Source organism: Amblyomma americanum, chromosome 3, assembly GCF_052857255.1.
Source record: "Amblyomma americanum isolate KBUSLIRL-KWMA chromosome 3, ASM5285725v1, whole genome shotgun sequence".
Taxonomy (NCBI): domain Eukaryota; kingdom Metazoa; phylum Arthropoda; class Arachnida; order Ixodida; family Ixodidae; genus Amblyomma; species Amblyomma americanum.
The window spans coordinates 225,832,990-225,860,588 of NC_135499.1; the positions used below are offsets into that span (position 1 = coordinate 225,832,990).

Sequence of the window (27,599 nt, forward strand, 5' to 3'; positions counted from 1 at the left end):
TTTGCATCGAAGGAATTTGGGCCTCTCTGTAAACATCCTACGACCTAGCACTGAACACTTATGGCTACTCTCTATGTATCAGAGAGCGGCTTTGCGGAATCGATCCGATCGAGCCATTGCGCTCTATAAGCGTTCGTTTCGGTCCCAACGAAGGATGCGTTCGTTTCACTTTTAGCAGGCAGTGCGCATCGTCAGAATCACCGGGCGGTGGCGCCAGATGGCGCCACATTACCGTCAACAGCGCGCGCTCCTTGCTCGCCGTGGCCAACCAGCGCGCTAGGAGCGACGGGCGATGGTTGGCGGTAAGCAGTAGCGGTACGCGCTACGCTAAATGTGCCTGATATCTTACGCAGGCTGTCACACCGTCGCAGTATCTCGAGCTCGAGTTCGGATCCATAAGCAAGGGAACGTCACTGATCAGTGTTCCCTTCTGCGCCGTCGACGTGACGGTGAAGCATCGCTGGGTCAGCTGGGCGTTCACATGGTAGTTGTAACCATGCAAACGGCGCTGCTAGCCTTGGCATGAACGAGTTACAGGGAACAGGCAACCATGGAGTGCAAACTTCCGTCACGTGCTCAGATAGGCTCTTTTGACTGGTCGCATTAAATGTCGTCATTGGGAGAGCGCAATGGGAATGGGAAGCTGCGCGAAAATCGAGTTGAGGGCAGCATTTTGTTTGCTTGTATTTTTAAATTTCTTCATTGAATAACTCCCGTTCCTATGCATCGATTCTCGTAATTCTTTTTGAGTCAGCATCTGTGTGACATAAAGAATCCATCTGAAACGTAACCGGCATCCGTTCAAGCAGTGTTTCGCAGCCCGTTTAAGGGCTCCTGTCAGCTTGATCCCATCACTCTTTGAGGGCGAAACGTAAAAGGCGCCCATGTGCTGTGCGATGTCTGTGCATGTTAGAGATACCCCAATGGTCGAAATTATTCCGGATCCCTCCACTACGTCACCTCTTTGTTCTTTCTCATTTCTTACCTTTCCTCAAGGCGCGGTTGAGGTGTCCACCGAGAAGTGAAACCAAACACTGCCAAGTACTACTACTGACAAGTAGACCCGGAGCAAGCAAAATGCTCAAGAACACGACCCTACAGAATCCCAATTCTTTTTTTTTCGTTTCCCCGACCAGTGGCCATCCCTCCGCTTTTATGTTAAATAAATTAATTCATTCATTCATTCAACTTCGTGCTTCCAAAAAGACCCGGCCAAGGTTCACAAAGTTCACGGTGAAGTTAAACGCGAAAAGGCGCCCATGATGAGGATGAAGGTGACTACGATGATGCTGATAATTGACATTCTCGCCTAGTTTCTGCGCGCCGAATGCCGGCCCCACCGTCTCGTGGTCGCAGGCTGGATGGAGCAAGAGGAGAACGAAGACGCCAGCTGCGATGGCCGTCCGGCGGGTCGAGTCCCCCGCAGTGCGGCGGGAATGAAGCCCGGCTGTCCAGCTCAGCCCAGGAAAGCATGAAGCTGCACTTCCTGGGGTGCTCATTAATCGTGTGGTTATGCCGGACAGGTGAGCGCGAGGACAGCACTGCGAGCGGTATGCCAACCGCTGGCGAGCAGCGCTTTTGGTGGCGTGCTGCTTCAACGTTCCTTCTTCGCTTTTCGGTGTAATTCAGTGGTTTATTGGAGCAGATGGGGGCTGTTTTTGTATTTTTTTTGCGAATCACGCACTGGCGAGGTGATGGACAGTTGTATAACTGCGTCTAGTGCTTTTAGCCCGTTGTAATCTGGTGTACTTTGTCCACCTTGTTTCAGGTTCCCATGCAATTTATAGCGGAGAGATATCGTTGATAGCCGGCAGTTGTGAAAGGTTTAGTAGCCCAGTAAAGACGCTATTATTTTCTTAGTTCGACACGCGTTAACGTGTAAGCGCAGCTGCAATTGGTTCCGCGTGACCGCAACAGTATCTGCTCCACCAATACGTAACAGACGTTCCTCGTACCTTGCTCGTCAAATTATTGCGAACGAGTCATTGAATGTTCTTTAACTTTTTGAACAAAAAAGTGTTTTGAACAAACATTGGTTTAACTCACCCGCTTTATATGTGTTCGTTGACTTACTCGCGAACGTCCACTTCCTGGCTTCGCATTAAGCTGGGCACAAAAACGCTATTCTTTCGACGCGCAAAGGAATACAGCAATGATATCGCTCGTTTCTTTGTGCTTTGTTTTTGATTAGGAGTAACAGCTTTGGTTGTCAGAAAGAATGCCAAGCCAAATTTATTGCTTCCAGCTGCTTGCCTTTCGCGTTGGCATACATGCGCCCGCACGAGTTTTCGGTGAGAATTTTAAGGCCAGAAAAGCTTACTTTCTTTGTAACTATAGCCTAAGCATAGAGCCGCAAGCTGAAAGGTGTGCTTTGTACAGTCGCGACTTAAAAAACTTGGCACAGTGACGTCACAGAAGCGGCGAAAATCGCACAACGGCCGTGCTTTGCGAACACAGCTGGCACATTGTTATCGGCGGGTTCGTAAGCGCAGCGCCGTGCGTTGTTATCGACCACTCCGTTGACACGTCACTAGTGCTATTTTTTTTTACACGTGACTGTACCTGCGCACACGACCTGCACAGTGCACCCCTTAATGTCTATAGCTGGATACAACTCAATAACGAGTGGTTGAGCATCCGCCTCGCATGCGGGAGGTGCGGTGTTCGATTCCCAGTGCCGAAGGGTACCCACCGGTGATACAACGGGTACAAGCCTTCCCCTTGCCTGGTGCTCGGCTTATGAGGGATGAGATGCTTGGTAAATGGTTCTTTGACCCTATCTTGTGTAGTTGATAACAGCTTGTGCCATGGAGCTCTTTGCCACAGATGCACTTGCGCCATTAAAAAAAAAATCCATCCACAACTTAAGGACGCAGCGCCTTCTCCCCATAAAAGGGCCTTCTTCAAGCCAATGGCGTCGGGCCGATTCTCATGACCCTGCTAGCGTGGCAATGCAGGGAGTGGCAGAGGAAAGGGGATAGTCTCTTCCCTACCTTGTCACGCCACTCCATCATGGTCATGCTAGCAGGTTCATGAGAATCGGCCCGACGCCATTGGCTGGAATGGGGTCCTTTGACGGGGAAAAGTAACTTCGTTCTTGAGTTGTACCCGACTATAGCCACGCTTCTATGCACCTGCAGAAAATTTAGCTCTATCGTGGTCTCCGTGTTCCGAAGACTTCTGTGGGCACATGTAAACCGGCTCTGGTTCGCGCAGGCTGCGCAAAAGGAGGTAGCGCCGGCCTCTTCTCCGGACCCGACGTGCGATTTCTGGTCCTCGACGATGTGCCGCTGTCACGGGCCCCGGAAATGCTCGAGCAGAGGCGTCATCGCGCAAGACCGCTATACGGCGAGTGAGTGCGCCTCCAAGGGAATATGTGGGGCGTGCATGCTATCTTGTTGGTCTGGAGAAAACCTCTTGAAACTCGTTGTCGTGTGTGCAGCTTGTGCATTCGTTCTGTATCAGAAAGGAAACAAATAAATCAAATCAAATCAAAACCATCGCCGTGACGTTGAAAACGCTTAGTAGATGGCAGCACTGGTGAAACTTGTACTTCCTCGCGTACTTGTTAGCTGAAATAATAAACCATACTACAAGCCTATATATACGCAAACCAAAATTTCACGCGCTTAGTTTGATCTCTTTCAATCTGCTAGGATCATATTCTTCTGAACGACTGGGTTTACTGTCACAAAAGAAAAAAATAAGATATGCCTGAAGTTCCTAAGGGGTGCTCAAAGCCTTTAAGATTTTAGGACTAAACGAAGGTCTTTTCAGATAACGAAAGTGAACCATCGCTTGATGAATATAACCGCATACGACCGCACTGAGACAATGCAAAGATATGTTCACACCAGCCGACGCGCCAGAATCATTACTGTTCATGGAAGTTCTGAGTGAGCGATCAGGTTGTGATTCTTTCAACATGTGCCGCACGTGACTTGAAAATACGGGATTTTCGTGAGAAATTTAGTTGCAGAAGCAATCATTTTACTTAAACTAGTATCTAATAGAGCTGCTTAGCAGTAAAATAACAATAAAAGAGGAATTCACTCAACTGCATCATAATACAGCCGTGTGGAGCTGATGGGCTAAAGGATCCTGCATTATTACACTAATAAACAATGAGAGTCAGTTATTAGAACTTGTCTTTATGGGAACTAATGAATGCATATCATGCATTCTGCAACGCAAGGTTGGACCGCCGTCACAAGCAGTTCTCCGAGCCACCCTAAACTAAATAGCTGTATCGTAATCCTTCATGAAAACGGGAATCTTTTGAACGCAGGTGTTGCCAGTTAAAAGTACCAGCTGTGGTTAGTGGCCAAATGTCTATAAAATTTCTGCTTGCACAAAGACTTCTTGCATTTCACTGCACATTCTCTCGTCTCCGTTTCCCGCCTCTACCATCATTACCATCAAGCGAAAAAATCTTTCTCACTGCCGATCTTAAGGTCTCATGATCTTGTGCCAGCTCTGCCACGGAACCTGCAGGTGCCGCCCAGCTCAGTTTTTTTTTCAATCAATTTCAAAGACGAAGCATGTTTGACGCCTTTGCGCCTTCCAGTTACGACCGCGGTCCGCTGTTGCCTCACGAAGAAGATTACGACGACGAAAACGATTTCCTCGAGGATGACAGGCGCATTCGCAACCACGTAAGTTCTAAATGTTGGCGCGCCCGTACTGCGCACTACTTGTTTCGATGGCTAGTTTGCTTCCCATTTACCTAAGAAACGAACCTAGATGGAAATGTCCACAGGGCCGCACCACTTTTTTATGCAAGGAGAGCGTAACATCAACCGGCGCTCGTATTCCCCGTGGGCGTCGTGTTGGCGGAACACGTAGCTGTACAGGCGCTAACCTGGCGTGCTTCACCTGCGAAATGAACAGGCACTGTGCTGCACACACGCAGTAGCAGTGCGGCCGCGCATTCAGCAGTGCTCTTTGCACACCATTACGCGACCGCTCAAGAGAAAGGCGGGGAGTGCTGCCTCCCGTGGTACTACGTCTAAACTTTGCAAAAGTGACGGAAAACCTTGGAAGGGTAGTCTAGCGGAAAACAGACCGTGCGCTGCGTAGTCCCAGCATGGTGGGACGTTGTATTAACAGTGCTCACGTACGGCAGCAGAAAACTTCGAAGAGCCTCATTTGGCAATGTGCCCCGTTTAAGGCATACCTGCTGCAGTTTCGTTAACCGCGGCCGACGATAGGCTGAAACTTTATTAATGTGTCCGTCGACTGCAGCCTTAGAAGTCAGTAGGACACATATGTATTGCCATTCCATTTCTGGAGTACGCTCGGCGCGAGCGAGTGGCGAAGACTCTGGCCGGAGTAATCCAGAATGTAGTGTAAAGGACGATGCACATGTTTGAAAATGGAGCATCATTCCCTTGGATACAAGGTATCACTGGCCTAATCTGGCCCGTTATACAATGTACCATCTTAGCACGCAGCGAACAGAAGTGACTGAGACAGACAGGTTCGGAGTCCAAACCGGACAAAAGGATTATCCCAGGTTGTAGCCTTTCCCTTTATATCCATCCCGTGTCCGTACGGTGCTGAGACGAAGTGTGAAGGCCGTGATGCGGCTAAACGAGGATGACGCAAGAACTGAGTTTGTTGATTCACCTGCGAATAATTGATGGTGTCACAAGTTTCTCCACGCGCACGCCACAGGCCGAACAGTATCGAGCCAGCAGAAACGGAGGATGGGAGCTGGAAGAGATGCTGAACAGACGGCGACCAGGGCTCGCGCGCAACCGGACACTGCGGGGAGCACCGAGGAGGAACTCATTCAGCTCCCTGTTGGACGAGTTTGGTGAGTGCAATCGCTTGCCACATGCTCGCTTGCACAGGTGGACGTTGCTGTTCATGTGTGGACAATGAAGCTTTCAGCTTGACCTCCACTTCTTCTATCTCCTGAAGTTCGTGGCACAATCTAGAGTTGAAGCAGCCATTGAGGCAAAACCAGAACAGCTAGGTTGTTACTTTCAGCAAGTTTTCTTGCTTGTTGCGTTGTCGACCAACCTAGGTCGTAGTTAGGGAGAGCTACCCACTACTCTCGTCTCCCTGTATCTGGGCAGAGCCGGTCCTGGCGCCCCGATCCACCCCCGACCAGAGTGGCTTGGTTCGTCTGGGCGTGCATCGTATCTGGTACCCTGGCGGCCAAGTTCCCATCGAGGTCAAGCTCAAGCCAAAGGACGACTCTCGTTCCTACGTGGTAAGCCAGAGAGCTGCTCTTCAGCTGGCGCTGGGAAAAAACCATATCTGTCCCTCATATTTGGCCCGATAATGGCGGGTAGTTTGCTAGCCTTTTTTCTTGCTTTCTCTGCACCGATATCACGTGCTCTGTGCACTTATTTTTCGTTTAAACTAGGCGTTTACGCTTAGACTTTGCGTTGTGACCCTTTCCCCCCCCCCCCCCCCTTGTTCCCTGATATATGGTGATTATTATTATTATTTCATTTTAGTGGCTCGATGACCTTGATCAAAGTGCGCAATGACTAACAATCTGCCCTAGTTCGGGTCAGATACCCCTTTTGTTAAGAATTTCAGCTCAGAAAAGCCTACAGCCAAGACAGGGGAAAGCGAGTGTCCTTTAGAACACCCGTGAGTGCCCAGTGGCACGGGGGCCAAGCCCCACACGTGCAGCGTACCCCCTACAGTCGCCATGAGTGTTTAACCTGTGACGTAAAGGTGTTCGTGTTTTTGATACCCAGAAGCAGCCTGTTCAGTCCCGCATGCAGAATTTTGTACTACGGTTCTCAAGTCAGGTTAAACAGTTACATAGTATGTGACCTCTTTGATTTCCTCAGCCTGGTGAAACCAGTCGTGCACTTCACGGTCATATTGACCTTGAACCGAAGGGCTAAAATTGGTCGGTCTGTATCCGCTCATTCGTGGCCCAACGAGGCCCAGCGTCGCCGATCACTGCACTGACTGTCCGCAGGTGGTGATAGCGAAGACGGTGCCGGACTTGAAGAACCTCACTCGTGGAGGGGATGCGCGCCCGGGTGGTCAACCAGAGTCCGGTGCCCACAGCGCCGTGGCGGTGCCCCGCACCCAGTCCATGTACACGTACCGCGTTCCCCAGCCGTACTTGCCTCACGAGCCACGCCACCTCTTCGTCACGGTGCTCATGCTGTCTCCGGGAGCCGGAGTCGACCTGCGCGACTACAGGCGCTACAAGCTGATTGCTGTCATCGGCGAGTGCCGCTTCCTGGACGAAGCAGAGTACGACAAGTCACCAAACTGCAAGGTCTGCGTGAAGCAAACTCACCTATGCGCGCAACAGCTTCTGCGGTCTCTCCATCTGTGTCGTACATTCCTGTCACAAGAGGGTCTTGTTTCATTGTAGCCATGAGTCAGCTGCTATATGTGCAGGCACCTCAAAGCGCGCCTTATACGATTTTAGCGAAACTGCCTCACATCGGAACGTGAATTTGCTTCTTTGCTCTTTCTTGCGCACATATACAGGCTAGCTTCTAAGAGAATAACGTTGATTGCTTGAGAGGGAAGAGAAGACATGGTGCCGCATCCTGATATTTTTTTCTTTACACTACTCTACTGTTAATTCAGCCTCAACTTTCGGTGTAGTTCACGTGGAATAGCGCGAAGCCTCACTTTTTCCTTCCATCGTCGATAAGGTGCATGTTATACGCTCTGAGTTTACGATAACTCCGCGATGGTTCTTAGCGGAAAAACAGATCATTAACGAAAGTGGACACAGAGGCTGTTCTGGGCTTTCCTCTTTATATTTAAACATTGTGCCCTTTTCTCGCCGGCGTATACTAGCGCACCAGTGATACTCCTGCCCTCTACAACTACGCACACTGACCTCAACCGCTAAGCTTGCGAAAGCATGACTAACTTTCACCAAACACGGACGAGTCACTTTATGGTTCCCGAAAAAATCACCGCCTGACTATTGGACAGGCTTAAGCGATACGATGACGATCCTTGCGTTTCGTCATTTTCATTCAGATCGGCCTTCCGTCGTGCTGAAGTTATTTGGTTATTCGTAAAATTGCAGTACAGGATAGAAGAACTGAAGCGGCGAGCTACACTGATAAGTTTGTTTGTTTTTTTCCGACTGCGCGTCAAAATAATAATCTTTGATGCAGCCATTCAGTCCAATCAGGTTAAGCAATATATTGTTACGCTTCAAATCACTCCAGACTTCACGCTATGCAGACTCAGCCCAGCCACAACCCTGCCTTGCGTAAATGTGGCAACACATCTGCAGCAACAGCTTGCCACGAGTGCTCCTCGAGGCATGTCGGGAATGCGCATCGCTTTCTGTGCGCGCCGTGCAGGGTGCCATTGTGGCGGGTCGCACCGAGGTGCTGTGCGTGTGCAAGGCGGAGATGAGCACGACCAAGGAGCGTCCGTCGCCCGTCGTTTCCACCACCCCCACAACTCCACGGCTGCAGCTGCGCGAGAAGTTCAAGCCGCGCAGGACCCTCGAGAGAAGGCTTTTCCAGCTGGTATGCGGTGCTGCCTCAGTGGCTGCTCATAATAGCGCCGTGGCACCGGGCAGGTCTAAAATGATTTACAGCTCAAGCACAGAGTAATAGGGAGAGGACAGCGGAGGCAGTGTGCTGTCTTCTTCTCGCCCTGCGTTTCAGTTGATCTTAGTTTGGCCAGATAATCGGAAACCATCCAGTCAGTGTCATACATCTGTGCCGACTTGAAATGCTTGTTCCGGTTCAACAAAGCGCCGCAACAGTTTGCGGCGTAGCACGCTGTCTGCTCAAGCCGAAGTGAACGAGCGAAAAAGTTTGTTCCATTTTCAGCGAACGGGTGTTTTTTAATGTTATTCTCCTTTTCAGTATATGGCAGCAATATTTAGGTAAGCGCTGTAGTTTGTGAACTAGAGCTGTTAGCACGTGAAGCCATTGAATTCGTCTTTGAGGGCTAGAACGCTCCTATGATCATATTTTTGGCAGCCCTTTCAGGAAAAAGTCAGTGCTCCCTTACAGGTACTCGGCTGGCGCTGCACCTAGTTCTGATACCCTGTCTGCTCTTTTGTTTTCATGCTAGCCAACTTTGACCCCTGTGAGCAACTGCACCTTAGCCCAAAGGACCTACTTTCACCGGCTACTACAAAGAGACTACCCGCTGGACAACATCACTGGTGAGTTCACTTCGTCTGAGCACAGCACCGAGGTGGTCAGCTCAGCGAAAGCCATAATCACTACGCCCTATGCCATATGCTATTTGTATTCGGTTCTAAAATGCACGGCGCAAGGCTTGAATCAGCCTTCTAACGCATTTATTTTTTTTCAAAGACGTCAAACTTTCAGTGTCTACGTTTGAGCAGTGGAGATGAGTTAACCAATGCAGCGAACATCTGCAGCCGTCAAGCGACCCCGGTATACAGTACGTCGCGGCAGTAGTCCGGGTGTTTTAACATTTTTCAGTGGCCCACGCTCGCCGGCTCTGCCACTTGCCGGGCGAGGCACCAGTGTGCGAACGAGCTCGCCGACATGTTGATTGTGTTGTTTACCAACCGACCGACAGTGTTGCCCAGTGGAACAACAGAACGACCAACGGACCAACAGCGTTGACCAATGTAGCTGCCGCTTCACTCTGACTTGCTGCCTGTTGAACATTCTTGAACCGCGTTTTGACGTGGTAGTGATGTGCGAAACGCCGATGGTGCTGTATACGGGGTGACGCCGGTGGGCTTCTCTGCGCAGCTGCGGAGCGGTTGGCCGTGCAGATCATGCAGGCGGAGAGCGTGCTCAACAACCAGACGCTCTACTGGACCTGCAACGCATTCGCGCCCATCGACGAGGACCGAGTGATTCTCGAGAAGGCGAAGGTACGCCCGCCCGACAAGCGTATATAACATCGCTTCGTGGGCCACCGTAATCTGGCGGATGAAAATGCTCGACTCATACTTCCGAACAAACAGTATTCCCTAGCGTCAAATGCTATAGATACACGTGTACACGCCATTTCAGTTGGATTTGTTCGCACAAGCTGGAGCAACATGTTTGCTGGTATCTACCACACACACAAATCGTATTGTAGACTCTGAGGTTACTGGTGGAATTCTCGTGATTTTAAGAAGACGTTTGTTTGATCTCGGACTGTTTTGGGGTTAATAGGAATAGCAAATGAGTGAGATGGAATGGCCTTACCCGTGATGCAAAGGATGACTTTCTCCCACTAGAGCTGGTGTCCAGTTTATTTCCTCCCTGCCCAATTCTATAATCACTGTTCACGTAGCACTGCAGCTTACTACCACAATTGCACAATATCGTCGCTTCAATCGCGCAGCTAGTGAGATAAAGACACGAAGGGGGGTGGGAGGAGGGGAGTCATTTAATTAATATACAGTATAGTGCAAGCGGACTAACGAATAATGGCGATAGGTCGGGCTGTAGGTTCACCTGCCGGCGTGTTCAGCAATAGATGGCGACCTTTGTTGTCCACAGCTCAGGTCCCTGTCCATCCGACGGCTGGAGGAGATCCTGTCTAAGCACTACCAGGCGTGTCCACTGGTGGCGGCAGGCACAGTGCTCGCCATGCAGGGACCGTCCATCGAAGTTGACTACCGTGTTCACGTGAGTAAACCTTTGCAAGGCTGGGGCGCATTAGAAAACAAGGGACGGAGGCAAATGTTGGACACACACATACCGTTTACTTTCAACAACTGTGTCGGAAAAATACAGCTATTTATGCACGCTTCATTGGCACGACACCGAATTAAATGCATGCAAGTCGCGGTAGTGCACATGTATAAATGACATGTCTTTGCAGCTTAATCTGTGCACGGTGTTGACAGCGGTTACTTGTTCTGACAGCCTTCGCAAATGTTTTTACGCAGCGACATTGCCCGAAGACGCATGATATTTGTTTTCTACTCCTTAACCATTCTTATGAGCTATTAGATTCGTGCAAAGAAAAAACGGTTGATTTTGTGCTTGAAGTTTTTCCCAAAACATGTATTCTCGAAGTCGCCTGCGCCATGTGGCGAAAAAAAAAAATGGCTTGTCAGAAATTGCTCCGCGTGGCACACTTTTCCAATCACGTAATGTTTCGCTATCTGCACTTCACCTTAAACTGTTCTTTTCTAGCATTTTTTTCCTTTCTTTCACCGATCACCAAGACCTCCACTTGACCTCTGCACGCAGGAAGCTGCGGTGGCCACGCTTCGCAAGAGCATACGTGTACTGGCCCGCCTGCCGACCAAGACCAGGCGCGGAGTCCAGGAACTGCCCGCCATCATAAGGTCAGACGCTCGACCGACTCCCTCCGTCTGACACTTGGCGGAATGAAAGATGGCTGCATGCTAGCTAAGGGTCTTGAAACTGCCTCCATTATATTCTCCCGTGTCGAGGCAAAGCACTTCGGACAGTGCAAAAATGTCATCGACATTGTCTTTGTTTTATTTTGTTTATCGGCCAAAGGCTAACTACGGATCTGGTTAATTGCACTGGGCTGAAGTTGGCTAATTTCGTTAGCCTTGCCGCGCTCGCTTGAAGTCTCCAGACACGCAGTGGCTTCAACCCTTTACTCGCCCTCCTTCCCCAAGGAAGAATATTTCTAACAATACCGCATGCAGCGGTAACCTAGTGAATTGGGCATCCGCCTCGCATGCGGCAGGTGCGGATGGATGGATGGCTACGGCTGAACCCTTTAAATCGGGCGGTGGCTCAAGGCACTTAGCAATGACTTATGAAATTTTACTCTCGTCTTGACTTAAGCCACCAATCGTATAACCTTCGCTTGGTTACTCCTAACCTCTTAAAATCTACTTTCCCTTCACTGTCCTTAAACCCCAATGCCTTGGATAAATCAGCCCCGCTGCTTTCCACTGTAGGGTGACGCCTTTTACAGAAAAGTATCAAGTGTTCATCCGTTTCCTCCTCCTCTCGGCACGCAACGCACAATGTGTCTATCTCGTGGTACCTGACTCTATTTGTCTTAGTCCGCAAAACTCCCGTCCTGGCCTCAAACAACAAAGAGCTTCCCCTACAATTATCATAGATATTTTCTTTGGCAATTTCCTCCGGGGATCAATTCACAGTGCCACGTGGTTCCAGCCGATGATACAATGGAAACAAGCTTTCTCCTCGCCTGCGCTCGGCTTCTTTAGGGTGAATTTTTTGGGAAATAAGCCTTTGACCCCACCTAATTAGTGCGCGAATAACACCTTGCACTACGGTGCTTTTTGCCCACAGATGTCCTTGCGCCAGAAAAATCCATCATCAATATATCTGACACGAATATTATAGCCGTCAACACCTGAGCGCAGGCTTATGACAAAAAACAACAAAACGTACACTCATCAAACCTTTATATTTAATATTTATACCATCCTTAACACTGTGTCCCAGAACTCTTTAGTGTTACGAGTTGGTAAATCCGGCCTCATTTTGTCACCTGCTAGTTGACCCGGTCAGTCCAAGTGGTAGAGTCACCGGGTACCTTTACTCATGTCAGAGCAAAATCATTGCCGATTCGACATGCTGCTTCCAGATTGGGGATGCTGTTCATGCAGTCACTAAGTGTCCTCTCAGCATTTTTCCTTGTGGAATGGCAAAAGGTAGCTGAGCTGGAATTTCTCAATAGCTCAGATATGTTCTACGTCTATAACCTTTTGCTTCGCATTTTGGTTTTGCGAATTCCGTCTGTTATGTTTTGCAGGTCTGTTCTGAAGGGACAGTCACTGATCCTAGCGCACAGAGGAAGCGTTGAGACACGCGAGGTAAGCAACTTGCATCCTTGGGTGAGATTTCAGGTTGCCTTGCCAGAGGCCTCAGTATACCACTAAGCGAACCCCGATATGTGGCTCTGTAACAAACCCAGTTTAGGCGGTTGGAAACTTTCATGGGCGAACGGGCGTGGCAGTCCCAGGGACCTTCATGTAACCTGAAATTTCTCGATCGTTTTTGCGATTTCAGGTTCGTTGAAGCGCTCCTGGACTTGCCAGCCCGGACAGCCCGAGCTAGCGCGCGCCCTTGGAGGTGAAGGCTCATATATGCCGTGGCTCTTATTTTATCGATGCGGCCAGAAAACTAACAGGTGCGCAAAACTTTATTTCTTTTTCTGCAACAATTATCGAATACACTTCATCTTTGTGCTGATTTTTGACCAAGAAGGCTGATTTTTGAAGAAGTGCTGATTTTTGACCAAGAAAAAAATGAAACAGAGGCATGCAAATTGTATCATCTTTTACTAATTAATATATTACCTATTGTTCACAACTCTAAGAACTCCTTTATAATAGTGGTACTGTGATTGTGTTTAATTGCTGTCGGCCTGTCACGCCGACGCTAGAAAGTATTTCTGGTGATAAAATGACCTTTCGTTCACTAAAGACATCAACCGAGTGCAGCGGAATTCCGGGTACACCGCAGTTGAGCTCGACGGTTCTAGGCCTGGTTGAAAGCACCGCTGTTCTCAACGTGAGGAGCTTGTGAATAGCATCGTATCGCTGCTGCCGTTCGTTATAGAAACAGTGCTCTCCGTTCGGAATGCCGGAAGGGACGTGCGCCTCCAGAGGACGCAGAGCCTGTTGCACCCAGATGGCGGGGTCATGTAGCTCGTTGCTTACGTCACGCGGTGCCTCAACGACGCGCAGCAACTGTGCAACCTGTCGGCCGAGGCGTTGTCTGTGATGGACGACACGGTGAACCTGGTGGTCCAGACGCAGCAGGGCGCCGGTGGTGACCGGGCCGTCTACATGGCTAACGGCATATCGCTCTGGTACTCGCGCGTCGACGTGGCCCAGATGCGCCGCAGGAGCCGCCAGTACGTCAAGCCGAGGATCATGCTCGCCTACGACAAGAACATCTACGCCTACTCCAAGGCGCTGTCCGTCGTCGTGAGTCGCTAAGCGCTTACTGGACTAGGAATGTAACAGCGCTGAGACGGCACAAAGGATACTAGACAGACGCGTACCTTCCCTTTGTCCCGTTCTAACTCTGTTTCATCCTCTCCGTCAACATGTACCAACCAGCCCGTATCAGCCCTCTTCTAGACCTCCCGATACTATCGCCCCATCGGTACAAAGGGGATGCTACTAAATACTCGTCCATCTAAACAGGGACGCGGTAGCTTTCACGTGCATCACAAACATGCCACGAAAACGCGGGGATGTGCTTCAGGCATAATTACACACCCGAAATTCTAATTACGTATACAGTTTTGAGGAACGAATCGTGGTCTCTTGAACGGAACCGCTAACCCAAAGTTCCAACCCTTCAGCCGCCGAGGCTGGGCGTGCGCTCACTTCGTGGCTTTGTCAGGATGCGTTAATCAGTGATTCGTAGCCGAGACCTGATTTGAAACTTGATCGGGACACGGGCCTGCTGGTTGCAGTCATTGAATGTTTGTCGCTCAGTATGTGTGCGTTTCTCTTTCCCAAGTATTCGTCACCTTCAGACATTCCAGCTTCTCATTATTTACTGACGTCTTTCGCGTTCAATTTTATTTTCTGTAATTCTATAATTATTTTTCTCCATCCGCATTTATTTTTTTTCGTACATCTATATATTAAGCACTAAGGACGCGTGCAAGGTGTATTCAAGACATTATGGACGGAACGCGAGTACCGTCATCGGATACATTCAAACACCATTCAGAGCCGCTTTCGCACGCGACGAAGTCACTAACGAGGGAGCCCAACTCGCCGAGGCCATTTCATGTCGAATAATGGCTCGCCAGCAGTGTATAAATAGCGAGAAATCGTTCTAACCTAAACCATGCACTGTGTTTACCATTACCACGAGGAAAGAATCCAGTGTTCCACCGATCCCACTGCTCTCCCGTTTTCATCGAGAGGGGAAACAAAGAGCATTGAAAAAGATGTCGCGCTTACAACGAGAAACTTGAGCACGGATATCAAGAGATCCGGTTCTTGAATGCTTTTTGAACAGCACGCCAGGCCTTCGGGAGCCCCTCCTGAGCATCGGGAGTGCAGCTATCACTTCTGCCATGTTGCACTATCTTTAAGCGAACTTTGGAAAAGCGTCGATAAGCTGGATATCGGGTGGTGCGATCGACATTGTTTGTCACGCAGTGTTTTTCAAGAGCTACGTACTGTACAGATTACTCTGCCTCTTATATACGTTTTCAAATGCATGCATATATATTATGTGGTCTATAAACATTCACTAAGCTTTATTGCTTGTCTGTACTTTTGCATTCTCAGACGGTGTATTTGTTAATGCATATAAAGCCTAAATTGAAATGGGCAACTTTATAATGACGTACATGCGGGGAGTGACAGCGACTGCATTAGAAAAGTTTGCGCACAGTCTCTCTCAATTCTCCTAACCATGCCCATGAACAGAGGTCAGTCAATCAACGACTTCTGTTGGGGCAGGATTGTTTTAGGTTACTTAAACAAAATGCATTAATACTGGCTATGAAGCCACCTAGCTCAGCCCCACTGCGCTTTCCATTAATAACGTCCTAGAATTGAAACATTTGCCAGAAATTTGATCTGAGTGCAAGCAGTTGGAGGAAGAAGAGGGGGCGCTGCCTACTCTCAAGAAATGTTGAGGGGTCACTCCCCCCCTCCCCCTGTTCCGGAGTCCGTCCTAGGGCTAGAGAGACTAAGGGCCAGGAGGATTAATAGCCTTGAACTGCACAATTCCTGCACCGCAGGTTTGTGAGAATTGATTCGCGCACGGTCTTTTTTGCATTGGAGGCGTAGGCAAAAGTTAGGGAGTCTTGCGGCTGCTTGCGCTTTACACTTTTACACTCATAAGAATGACGGCCCGGGCCGCCTCGCCGCCGCCCCCCCCCCCCCCTTCCCCCTTTTTTTGCCCAGGTGGCGGTGTACCAAAAGAACCCGTTCCATTGCGCCACCAGCTTGGGGCCCATCACCACTGACGTGGTGCGGCCGTACATCCGGGACGAGGCAACTGGAATGCGCATACGCGGCACTTCCGACCGGAAGCGGACCATGCAAGTTGCACTGCAGCCCGAGGGTAAGCGATGCCGCCTCTAGACTGGACGTGGTTTCTGCAGGACTCCAGAGCGAAGTACACATTTTCTGAGAGTTTACATTACGCTCTGACGTACAGCTGGAAGTGACTAGTTAGTAACTAGCTTGTAACCATACGGCATCGATGGATTCACATGACGGACCGCATCGCTGTTCTCCTCTGCGGACTCGACAGTACCAGGTCACTACATGTGCACTGAGGGACCGCCTTGTCACGTGACATTTATCCGCGGACAAACGCCGCTGTCGCTATACTGGAATACTACCGGTGTACTAGAATACCAGTGTTCCAGCGCACTTTAGCACCTTAGACTGTATTCATGTACCAAGCGTTAGTCTCTGAGGCGTGTTCACGAATCAAAGATTGATGCGCAACTAAAAACGCAGAATGCGTTTGAAAGCGCGTCACGCCCTTGAACGGCGAGGCCTGCAACTGTGTCGTGTACTCTTGCGCTGTGCCTCGAAAAGCAATGTCCCGAAAGTACGTGCTCCCGTGCAGTCCTGCAGAAGAATTCAGCTTTTCTATTTCCAGTACGAGTCAAATTTGTTCTGAGCGGTTATAATCCGCAGAGGTCGACCCTTATTGAAAAGGCTACTTGTACAGTTTTTTTTTCATTATAAAGTTGGCGTAGTTATTTACCATCAGTTATTTAGCATGCACAGCATCCCGCGGCGTTGTTCCAAGACACGTTTATGTACAGTGTAGGTCTTGCAAAATAAGTACGTACTTGAATGTGGCGAGTATTGCCTTTTCGTGCAACATATACTACTTAAGGCCGATCTGCGATGAATCGTTTCCTTTCCTCGAAATACTCGACCCTCGGAAACGACAAGACAGCTTTCTCATAGAGGATGTTTTCGCGGGACGCGTTGTCCAGCGCCCGCGCACTGCCCCGCTTCTCTATAAAGCTACAGCCATTCGCCACGAACCGCAGCCACGCAGGGCGAGGACTCAATGGCGCAGCTCACTGCTAGCACGATGATGATCGTCAAATTCAAGGTGCCCAAGAGTGACGGCGCCATCGTGGTCAAGATTCACCCAGAGTTCGTCAAGTACTTCTTCATGGTGGGTGCCCCGCATTGACGCTCTTTGATGCCGCCACTGTTTGAGCGCCGCTCTTAGCGCCCGTTCGTGGGTTGAGCCACGTCGCTGCCGTCGGTGTAACTGAGACAAACCACAAATAAATAAAAATAAACATTGCCGCAAATTCTATTTGAGCTCGCGGCGTCGCGAACAGATAAACTTCGCTAGCCACTGCCCTAGAGCACTATGCTATACCAGCAGCCGATTGCGCCTCGTGTTAAACTGCAACGCACTCTCGCGCTGTGCATTGCCCATCATCGTGTTCTACTAATACTGCTATCGAATTAAGATATACACATTCTCGCGCGCTGTGCGTTGCACATTGTAGTCTTCATCTACTAATGCTACTATACATCTGATATCGTCGCTAGACGTGCCGACGACCCAGCAAAGCAAAACAATGAGCCTTCATACGCTGAGACACATATGGGGAACCTGCGCGGCCAAGGTGGCACTGAAATTGTTCCATTCGGTGACTCAAAACTGCTTTTGTCAACCACTTGGGCCGCCGCAAACGCGAGAGCACATTCTGCGCAATTAGATACCCGCGTTTGGCCGGCAGCATTCATTGCCTAGCTTCTCTCGGCGTAGCCCAGATAGCTGACGAACGGCACGTGCGCCTTCGACAGAGCGCGGAGGCTCACGCCAATAAGCGCCTGAAGGTGGTGCGGAAAAGTACTAATAGTACTAACCAAAACTGCTTGCTCTTTTCGCTAGGCAGTGTGTTATGGCGCTGCAATCGGCACCGCAAACTCCAGCGCAAGTTCCCCATAGAGCTGCGCTCAAATTTTGCATTAAGGAGAATCGTAATGATCCTTACAATACTTTTCTTGCACTGACAAAGCGCACGGCTTGTGTCGGCGCAGGCGTTCGTGCACAAGGGCGCGGAGCCAAACACCAGGGACCTGTCGCAGAGTCAGATGTACACCCTGCACCCACTCGCCAGTTTCGTCGTCATCATTGTCGAGGACTACCGCGCGCGAGAGGGTGACGAAATGTTCGTCACCTTCGTGCCGCTGGTCGAGCGCTCGGTCAAAGCGCTGGGCTTCAAGGACCTCAAGTACCCCTTTTGGCATCGAAGTGACATGAGCATCTGGTACTCGGTGTCGGCGATGCATTGGTACTGCGTTAATAAGAGTCCCGACGGGAGCTCTCTGGGTTCCAACGAAGGCTGTACGGTGAGGTTTTGGTCGGTGCTCTCCCATTCCAGCTAAATATTTTTTATCCCTCATTTCCGTCTTGTTTTGATTGTGCATTATCAGGTAATTCCTGGAAGCTAGAAAGTTTCCAGTTTCAAGCCACAGAAAGCTCTAGAAGGTATCTTTGTTCCGTGCAATCTGAACAGCTCCCGTTGCCTTTCAATCCAAGCAAGAACGCTGTCATAACCGGCGCACCATTCTGCACATGTACAACGTGAGAGGGTGTTATTTTTATCATTTTATTATTTACTAACTGTACTGTTTTAGATTTGAGACATCATAGTGATTACAGAGTTAAAGAGAGATCATGATACATCACAGACACATTTTTTCAAACTGTGCAGTTGGTAGTAGTCGAAGCTAACCATTAGGATCATTCAATACATCAGCTGTGTATAGACGAAAGCTATATATGAAATGGAATGGAGATCTCTTAAGGCCCATTTTTCAGCTCCAGATGAGCTGTCTGAATTCACTGCTATGTTCGTTACGACCACTTTGTTTACGCCTCAGTGCTGTGAACCGCGTAACTAAACTGCTCCGGATGTGCGCTCTGGGAAAGCAGTGTCCACTTCCGCTGCAGTTCTCGAACGTGAGCCGGCTGGGCGAGATCATTTGCGAGTGTCACCAGAACGCGACGGCCATCGCCGGCATGTCCACCAAGGTGTCCTTCACCACACACCTCAAGCCTTTGGAGAACGTGTCGACCGAAGCGGGAGGCAGGGGCGAGAAGCAAGAGCCAAACTTCTACTTCCTCCAGTACCTCATCCCCATCCTCCTTGCGGCATTGTGGGTCAACTTTGTGGTGCTCTTCTACTGGACCATGAAGATCGCCGAGATAGACGAGCAGACGGTGCGTGTCACCGCCGAGTGCGCCAAACCGCATTCACGATGATGGCAGTCGCGCTGAATGATTGGCGAACTCCTTACCTAGCCAGAAATATCTCAGATTACCGAATAATCATCCCAACTACGAAACCAGAACCATTGTTTTGTGTAAATGGAATAAGAGCACGCGACCGATAGGAGCAAACTGCTTTGTGACATGCAATGCGCGCAACCGGATGGCATTGAACTGTGCTTCTAAAACACCGGGGGCTGTATTTTTTAGAATCCATCCCGAAGACACTCGCTTTCTCTCTTCTTTTAATAATTGTAGGCAGCCACATTTTAAAATTCGGACAGAAAGACGTCGCTAACGGGAAAACAAACTCATACGCGTTGATTGTCTTCCACCCTTAACTGCTTGGGGCATTGTTTACATAAAATGTGACCTGAGTTAATCGCGAGTGGTTGATTATCTCTACTCAGGGTGCGACCGCAATAGCGCCCGAAAACAAGCCTGGCAACAAGGAGGTCTACACTTTGATATTCCAGACAAGTTACGTGCAGGTAAGCATGCGTGGTCTCGCTGCACGTACGTCTTCATTCATGGTCGTAAGGAGAAAGGCATCTGCGCGTCCTCTTGAGAATAGACATTTTCTAGATATCAAGCTGAGTGCGTAGCTTGGTGTTGTTACCCGAATGGACATAAGAAGCGAAAGGTCAAGCACAGCAAAGAAGAGAGGGAGGGGGCGGAGAGAAAAGATCGACCTTGGTCGTTTCCTTGCCCTGTGTTTTAGTTTTTATAGTGACTCTGTGCAAAACATGTTTTGGAGCGTCACTCCTGCTTTTATACGTGGATAGCTCACCTATAGTTTCCAATGAAGTTCCATCCACAAAAGGGGGGCTTCTGCCTCCATTTCTGTTTACCTAATGACTTTCGACCATTCGTAGCGAACCTGTCTGCCGTGTTGCGTAGCGAGCTAGCGCCACGCGCGCAGTACGCCGAGACGACGGCCAAGATCCAAGTGGAGCTGCACGGCACTGAGGGCACGTCGGGCAAGTTCACACTGCGGGACCCGCGCTGCAATCCGTACTTCCTTCTGGCTGGCAGCACCAACGGCCTGCTGCTCACCACCGCGCAGACGCTGGGCAACATCATCGTGCTCAGCATCTTCTCCGACAGCGAGGGCACCCGGCCAAGTTGGTCAGTGGTCGATATCCGCGTCGGCTGTCTACGCGCTTTTTTTTTTCAAATTGAGCCCTGTTGGCGCAGCCATATTGAAACCGTAGTGTGACAGCAGCGTTCGGAGTGGCCGAAATCACAAATGCAGGCGTGCATGCACGGCACAGCCTAGAATGCACGTGCGCTCAACCAACAAGGAAAAATTCTATTTTGCCCGATGCAACTAATTTTTCTTACAGTCCGTAAACTGATAATCTGTTACATGTTGAGCAACTGAAGGCAACATAACGTTTATGCATTGCTTACAGGGCTCTCTATATTTCCGTTCCCTGCCATGTCGAGTGATAGCTACATGGCACCACCTATGGTTATAAGTAGGGGCTGGACATTTAGATTTAAGCCGGAAAAAAAAAGAATCGATAGAAGTACACCGAACTCAGTTTTCGAAATCCGGCTTTTACCTAAAATAGGCCCGATTCTTGGCATGCCAGATGTAGCTAGCTGGCTCTTGAGTACGAGTGACATTCAGTCAAAGTTGAAAATTAACTAGGCGAAGTCAGGTGTGTGATGCGACGGTGGAACTGTTGTGTAAGCAGCGTTGCTACAGGTTACACGTCTCTGCAGACCAGAAAGCATCATCTCCTCTCCGCCTGCTAGATAAGCACTGTTATCACCCACTTGGAGCAGTTAGTCGGTTAAGTGGGTTTATCAGCTGCATGCAGGGCACTGGCATAAAACTTTTCATGGCGTCATTATAAAAGTATCATGTCCTGGCTACCACGACGATTGAGCTACAGTTCCGTCGCTGCCATCAACACACAGCCCTCTCGCTCAACCTGGGGCGGCAACGCAACGAAAACTTATCCAGCTAGTTCTTAGAAGTAAACTTCCACTTGCGTTTTCGCCTGCCGGCTATCTCGTTTCCTTTGAACGACTTTTTTAATGATGATAACGACTCCCTCCACAAGCACAGCTCAGAGTACTACAATATGTACATTATTTACTGGCAAACAAACTTTTCATACGGACAAATGCGCCGAGATAAACTCTAAGTGACATTTGACCCCACATGAGTATACATTAAATCGCCGAAAAAATCCCATGATTCATTCCTCAAAAATATTTGCAAAAAAAAATAAAACGAAACGTGTTCTGAAATAAAGACCGAAAAAACTCCACCGAATTTATAATCACGCCCCTAGTTATAAATAAGCTCAATTTTGCACCTGCGTGCTAATCTGCATAAATTTTTTTTCACGCAGTTCTAGAGGTAGTTTGGAAACACAAAACCAGTGGTTTGCATTTGCAAGCAGAGTTTTGCTGCGTGATCCGGTTTAAATTATGGCGCATGTGCCAAAGGCAGCGGAATTTTTCGACCAAAGCGCTACGGCAGCGTCCGCTAATAAGATAGCTTTTCTTCTTTTTTTCGGAAAGCAAAGAGGGCCTCGAAGTCCCGGTCGCTATTTGAAGTCGGTAAGTTGATGTTTAAATTCGATGTGGTACGACGGTGACCCAACGCAGCCACGTAGCCAGGAATTTTCGGAGGGAGGAGCCCCAAGACAATTTCTTCTAGCCTTGACTGGGGGTGGGCTGGGGGGAGGGGGGTGTGACCTGGCAGCTTCCAGGAGAGAAGAGGGGGGGGGGTTGAACTTAATTACTTTCTCTGGGGGGGGGGGGGGGGTGAGAGGGGTGCTTGTATACGTGCCTTCATGACCCAACACGAGGTTGATGTGGTGGGACATGCGCTATGGACATGCGCGACTTTGCCCCATGGACAGCTTCTTTTAGGTCAATTCAAAGCCAGTGAATTGCGCTATATAAATTCGCGTGGAAACAATGTTCCACTGGCCGTACAGAGCAACTAATCAGCTTTGATGAACTACAAATACCTGGAAACTTTTGCTTCGGGTTTTAGCGATGACTAGCAAAGTACGCAGTTGCTTTCATTTTCAGAATTTCAGTTTAACCGTGTAATACTATATAAAGAACGCATGAATGAATGTTTAAACTTTAGTTTTGTTGGAGACGTTGGAGTAGCCTCACAGACTTCATGATAAATAACCTGCGGTGCTCGCTCCAGGCACTTGAAGAAGGTAGATGTGTTCCACGAGGGCACGCCGGAGAAGTTCCTTTTCGTGGTGGACAAGTGGCTGCGGTTCCAAGACCAGGACCATGCTGACATCCTGCCTTTCGTTGAGGGCCATGGAAAAAAGTTGTCCATCATGTTCCAGCTTACCTTCCCCAGGTATGGAATGTATATGGAGTACATAACATAGTGCATCTGTAGAGGCAATCTGCGGTGATCGCTGATCTGACTTATGGTCTTAAAGGCCGATGTCATTGTCTTTTCGCTAAATTTGGTGCGTGCAGTAAGTTTCCTTAGTTTATGTACTGGTGGCCTGATTGACTTCCGCGTGTTTATCGGCATATTATAGCGCCAGGTCGCCATGTCTGCACAAAAGTCAGCGGAGTGGAGATACTTTGACAGCAAACTTTCCTCGCCTCAGCCAGTGGCTCTAATGCCAGCACAGAACTTGCGTTCCTGGCTCCTAAATATGTGATGACAAATTAGCAAAGCCTTTTTGAATATTAGTGCGAAATCACTTATACGCTCACCCACACCGACCATTGAGAACCTTGTCACCGTACGTTCACCATGCGTACTTACCTCCGTTCATCGTACCTACGATCTTGTGCCTTTGCCTAGTAACTCGAGTGACCACCCGATCTTACTCGGGTAAGTTCGGATGAGCGTCGCGGCAGCTGCGCGAGAGGTTGCTCGGAAAGAACAACATCTTCAAGTAGGCATTGACCAATTCTCAATATATCGACGTTAGCCCCTTAAAGATATCCGGTCATACCCTTAAGGCGGAGCTTAAGTTCCTCCTCCAATTCAAGAATGAACTCCTGCTTTCGCACATCTGCTCTTTTTGACTACGTTAAACCCCTACCAATTATTTTCCATTGCACTTGGTCCGATTGGAAAAGGCTCTTAAAATTTTCTTGCTGTGCTCCCGGCGCTTGTTTCATTTAAAAGCAAGGTCACCTTCTATCTAGGAGCCAGCGTTGAAGCTGCGTCCGCATTCTTGTTCACAACCAAGCTGCGAGGCCATCGGCAATGTCAACGCGTGCCAGTGGTGTCTCGTACGCGCAGGGTGTTCCGACTGTGCCACCTTCTGGTGAGCGTGTTCGCGTGGCCAAGCGGTAGCCGCTACACGCGGCTGCAGCGTCTCGTCACCATCCTGTTCCTCGGCGTGCTCACCATGTTTATGGCCATGCTGCTCCGGGGATTCCATCCGATCATTGGCGAACCGGAGCCCGGCTTCGCCAAGGAGGCCGAGCGTGGATGCATCATCGCTGCCGTCGTGTTCTTGGCAGGGGTCATCCTACAGATCCTGTTCACGTGAGTGTGCACCTTGGTCGGTGAGCATGCGCGCGCTGGTTGCCAGCATGCCGGCTGTAGACGCAGAGGGCCGGCAATGGTGGAGACAACGGCGCTAATCCGGCAACGCAAAGCGGATAGCCTGTGGATGTTTGGCAGCGAGCTGCGCAGGCGGCGCTGCCGTCGTTCGCCTTCTGGCTGAAGGTGATGTTATTCAGATGAGCATGAGAGACATATTCGTGAACCGAGCAATGGGCGCTCTAGAAGCGCGGGGCATACGGCCATGCAGTACATGTTTGCCTGCTAGAAGACACAGCCATCAAGGGAGAAAGGCAGCGGGTACAGTATACTGTCGTTTTTTCTTTCCGTTGGAGAAGAGGGCGATAAGTTCGGCAGCTTTCAGTGCCGTGTACTTCTTCCGAAGAATAAAAGTGACGCTTTTTGAGTTCATAAGGCAGGCCTTTAAAGCGTGACTTGGGCTATTTTTTTTATGTGAGTAAATGTGACAGGGTGAGAAGAAGAGCACAAGATTGTATAAAAGATGTTCTTAGAATTAACCCCTTCATTCTAAGAACCAAACTTCTTCAATACATTTACGCTTCGTTAATACGGAATTCTCTGTCTGGACAATGGACAAGGTTCCCGGTGACCTTTTGAACGTGTACAGGTTTTTTATTTTAAAAGACACGAGAAATACATCTGGGCGCTCTGTGCACGTGGACTGTACCGCAATGCGGAAATTATATGCATGATAAAGATGAATTAGTAGACGACTAATTACCTAAACTTAACTAATCATTATTTTTATTTTTATTTAGGGTGCAAGAATGCATATACTGCGAAACCAAAGGCCGTCAGCATCAAAGGCTATACCAGGTTTTAAAATTTTCAGAATCGGCATTGTGGCTCGAAATACTGTGCGTCAAAAATACACTTTTGAAAGCTCGCTGAGTTCCCATAAAATGGCGTGTTTCGCATTTCTAATGTGGCGAATAGAAATGCAGGTTGTGCATTTACTGGTGTGGAAGTTACAGACGCCATTTTATAAATTCACAAAGTGGGAAAGCCAATTCAACGCGCTTTCAAAAGTGTATTTTTGGCGCTCGATATTTCGAACCACGAAGCAGATACTTAAAATTTTAAAACTCTGCTCGCCTTCAATGTTGACAGCCTTCAATTTCGCAATAAATTCTTTCGCTCTGGAACTAACAGTAAAAAAGTTGATCACTTCATTTTACTTCAGTGTTCGTCTATTAATTGAGCTCTGTCACATACATAATGTCCGCCTTGCTGTATAATCCACCTGCGCACACCGCAACGACGTATCTTAAGAAAAAAATCTGCAAGCGTTGAAAAGATATAACCCTATATACAGTTAGACAAGTGGCGCTACTTTTTTGCCTCATATCATTTTCAAGACGGAGTAATATTTCATCTTTATTTTCTAAAACTGTATTCTTTTTACTCATCAGAGGAACAATCGGCAACCATTATTGATTAATTGACCATTGGTCATTTCGTCTTCTGAGCTATCCAGCCATCTCTTCTGGCCGTCTTATGGCAGGAAGCAGACCTATGAATCTCCACATTTTAAACGCTGTTAGTCCAAGCACACTTTTACAAAGTTCGTCCCACTGCCTATGGGAGTTCAAATTTTGTCCGTAATATTTCATGTTTATTTTCTAAAAAGTGGATTCTCTTGAGCCACCAGAGAAAGGCTTGGCAACCATAATCAAATCGACTGACTGATTCGCGCAGGTTCTCGAAGCAGATGCCGCCGGAGAAGGTGCGGCTGGCCTCCCGCGACAGCCACGCCGAGGCGGCTAAGACGGCGCGCGTGCTCACCAGCACCAGGTACACGCACTACACCCGGAACCCGGAGATCAAGATCAGCTACGAGATGCCCGAGTACCGCGACGAGAGCGCGGCCGCCATCTCCAAGGACGCCAGGTGAGCCCTCTCTGCCTCGCACGGCCCTGAATCAGCGCTTTGTTCTGAAAACTTTTGTGGCAAATGGCACGCCTGTTGACAGCTTCCCACTCATGCCAGGGCTGCCGGCCGACCTGCATGAGCTTGCCTATTCTATTCATTATTTTCATAATCTCCCAAAATGACAAAGCTTGTTCTGTATGTGTATAGCTATAGCTGTTCGTACAGCTCCATGATCAAGAGCTAAAACCAACTGTGCACCCTCTTGCCACGCATTTGAGCCGCGCACGCATTTCCTATGCTTCCTTTAGCGTCCTTTTGTGTCTTAGCTGACGCCGTGCTACAGGCGAGCTTCACTTCTGACGCGTTGCAATGGGCACACGCAGACAACTTGGTCAGCCACGTCCCGTCATACTCCAATGGCTCGAGAGCGAGCCGGCCTCGTATTGGAACGCGCAGTTCTGGCTACGAAACGCACCTAAGGGAATCTTGTGGCCGCAGGTCGTTGTCTCTGGCGGAAGAGCGGGTCGAGGAGGGGATCCTGCCGACGCCCTTCCTGTACATCGGACTGCTCGTGGCCCTCGTGTTGTCCGTGGTGCTGTCGGGCTTCATGGTGCCGATCGGCCTCAAGTACACCTACAACGCCAACGTGTCCTGGTTCAAGACGCTAATCATCGCCATACTCCTCAACAACATCGTCATCGACGTTGTAAAGTCCGTGGGCGTAGCCGGTTACGTGGCCAGTCGAAAGAAGAAGTAGCAGCTCCGCCCGCCTCCATCACCCTCCTCCATGCGTCCAACCCTGATTACTTTTCATTAAGTGCTCTCACATGTGTGCTTGTGCTAATAAATGTGACTCATTCTTCGTGCTTTTCTAGTAGGACGTCGCAAACTCGCCACGACGTGGTCAGCAACAAGAGGGCTCAAAGCCGCGACGCCCTTTGTTTAGGGCTGGTCAAGGCTTCGCGCACAGTGGTACTCGGTGTCTGCATAAAGCGGAGCTTTTCATTGCTTTTCTTACAGTAACTTGAGAGACTGTAAGACACGCAGCAGCAACTGTTCCGCTGCTGAACTGGCTGCAATACAGGCAGTGTATGAGGAAGGAGGGGGAGAAGGTTGCAATGTATAGCTACCGCTATGACTTCGCTTCAGGAGAAACTAGAAGCCAGGAAATTTCGTTTTTTTTTTTGCTAGTTAGGAACCAGAAATAATAGTTAACGTACCCTCCATGCATATTGCTGGCAGGTACATGGTGTTTCTAAATATTACCTAAAGAGAAAACTAGCACCACCGTCTATGCGAGTTTCTTAAAGCGCACTTCGTCCACCGTGGGAATTCCGTGAGGACTGCGTGCCGTACTTGGCTTGGCCCTGAAACAACTGCAACTGCCGAAATGTAAATTTGCGCAAATTATGTAATGCAAAGAAGCATTGTTTTGCAATCAGTATGTCCCGTAATAAAATATACTTACTGTACATTGCAATGAATGAGCAGAAAAGCAGGCAGGCGTAAACGAGTACCGAATTTGCCCTTGGGGGGAGGGCTTTCTCTTCATGCCACTAAATACAACTAACCGAGGAAAAAAATTTTTTTTTCGTTTAGCAGACACTTTTTAGAGCAAATATTCTTTCAAAAAATTGTTCGCGCTTAAAAGAGTACACTTTAGAAGCTTCCGTTTTCGCATTGTGAAAAACAAACGTTCCTTTGGTGTAGCCTGCTGTTTCGGGTTTGCGCCCTATGTCCGTGCATAGGCTTTATGCATGCCACGAGAAGCTTTCCCGAGCCCTCGCTTTTCCATGAGAAACTAGTTTGCACGCGATAAGTGCAATAAGCGCTGCGCTTAGAGATTTTGCCAAGAAAAACAAGTTAGGAAGCGAAAACCTGTCCTGACACAAGTACGCGGCAACCGTGTTCATGCTGACAAGTGCATCATGCGGGTATTTTTGTAAATTAATTCAACAAGTGGAAGTCATTCCTGCATGGAATGCGCGGCCGCCACCAGTATTCGAAATGAACCAAACGTAATC

At 49.1% G+C, this 27,599-nt stretch overlaps 1 protein-coding gene across 1 annotated transcript; it reads left to right on the forward strand.

Moving 5' to 3' along the window:
• Nucleotides 1–1,368: 1,368 nt before the first annotated feature.
• Nucleotides 1,369–26,442, forward strand: LOC144126248 (uncharacterized). The gene is made up of 23 exons (XM_077660313.1): nt 1,369–1,523; nt 3,217–3,352; nt 4,568–4,655; nt 5,677–5,818; nt 6,084–6,220; nt 6,950–7,258; nt 8,316–8,486; nt 9,043–9,136; nt 9,702–9,826; nt 10,446–10,574; nt 11,145–11,242; nt 12,661–12,721; nt 13,598–13,840; nt 15,794–15,953; nt 16,906–17,036; nt 17,921–18,232; nt 18,837–19,106; nt 19,565–19,645; nt 20,077–20,282; nt 22,342–22,506; nt 23,416–23,664; nt 25,402–25,593; nt 26,074–26,442. The coding sequence occupies exons 1-23, from the start codon at nt 1,472–1,474 to the stop codon at nt 26,330–26,332; spliced, it is 3,810 nt and encodes a 1,269-aa protein (XP_077516439.1). The 5' UTR covers nt 1,369–1,471; the 3' UTR covers nt 26,333–26,442.
• Nucleotides 26,443–27,599: the final 1,157 nt, after the last annotated feature.

What these genes read in the sequence shown, in the direction of transcription:
- LOC144126248 (XM_077660313.1), top strand. Translation starts at nt 1,472, where the DNA reads ATGAAGCTGCACTTCCTGGGGTGCTCATTAATCGTGTGGTTATGCCGG. An exon ending in CCCGCTGGACAACATCACTG is followed by an intron (nt 9,137 to 9,701) that starts GTGAGTTCACTT and finishes TTCTCTGCGCAG; the next exon opens with CTGCGGAGCGGTTGGCCGTG. An exon ending in GCCATCTCCAAGGACGCCAG is followed by an intron (nt 25,594 to 26,073) that starts GTGAGCCCTCTC and finishes TTGTGGCCGCAG; the next exon opens with GTCGTTGTCTCTGGCGGAAG.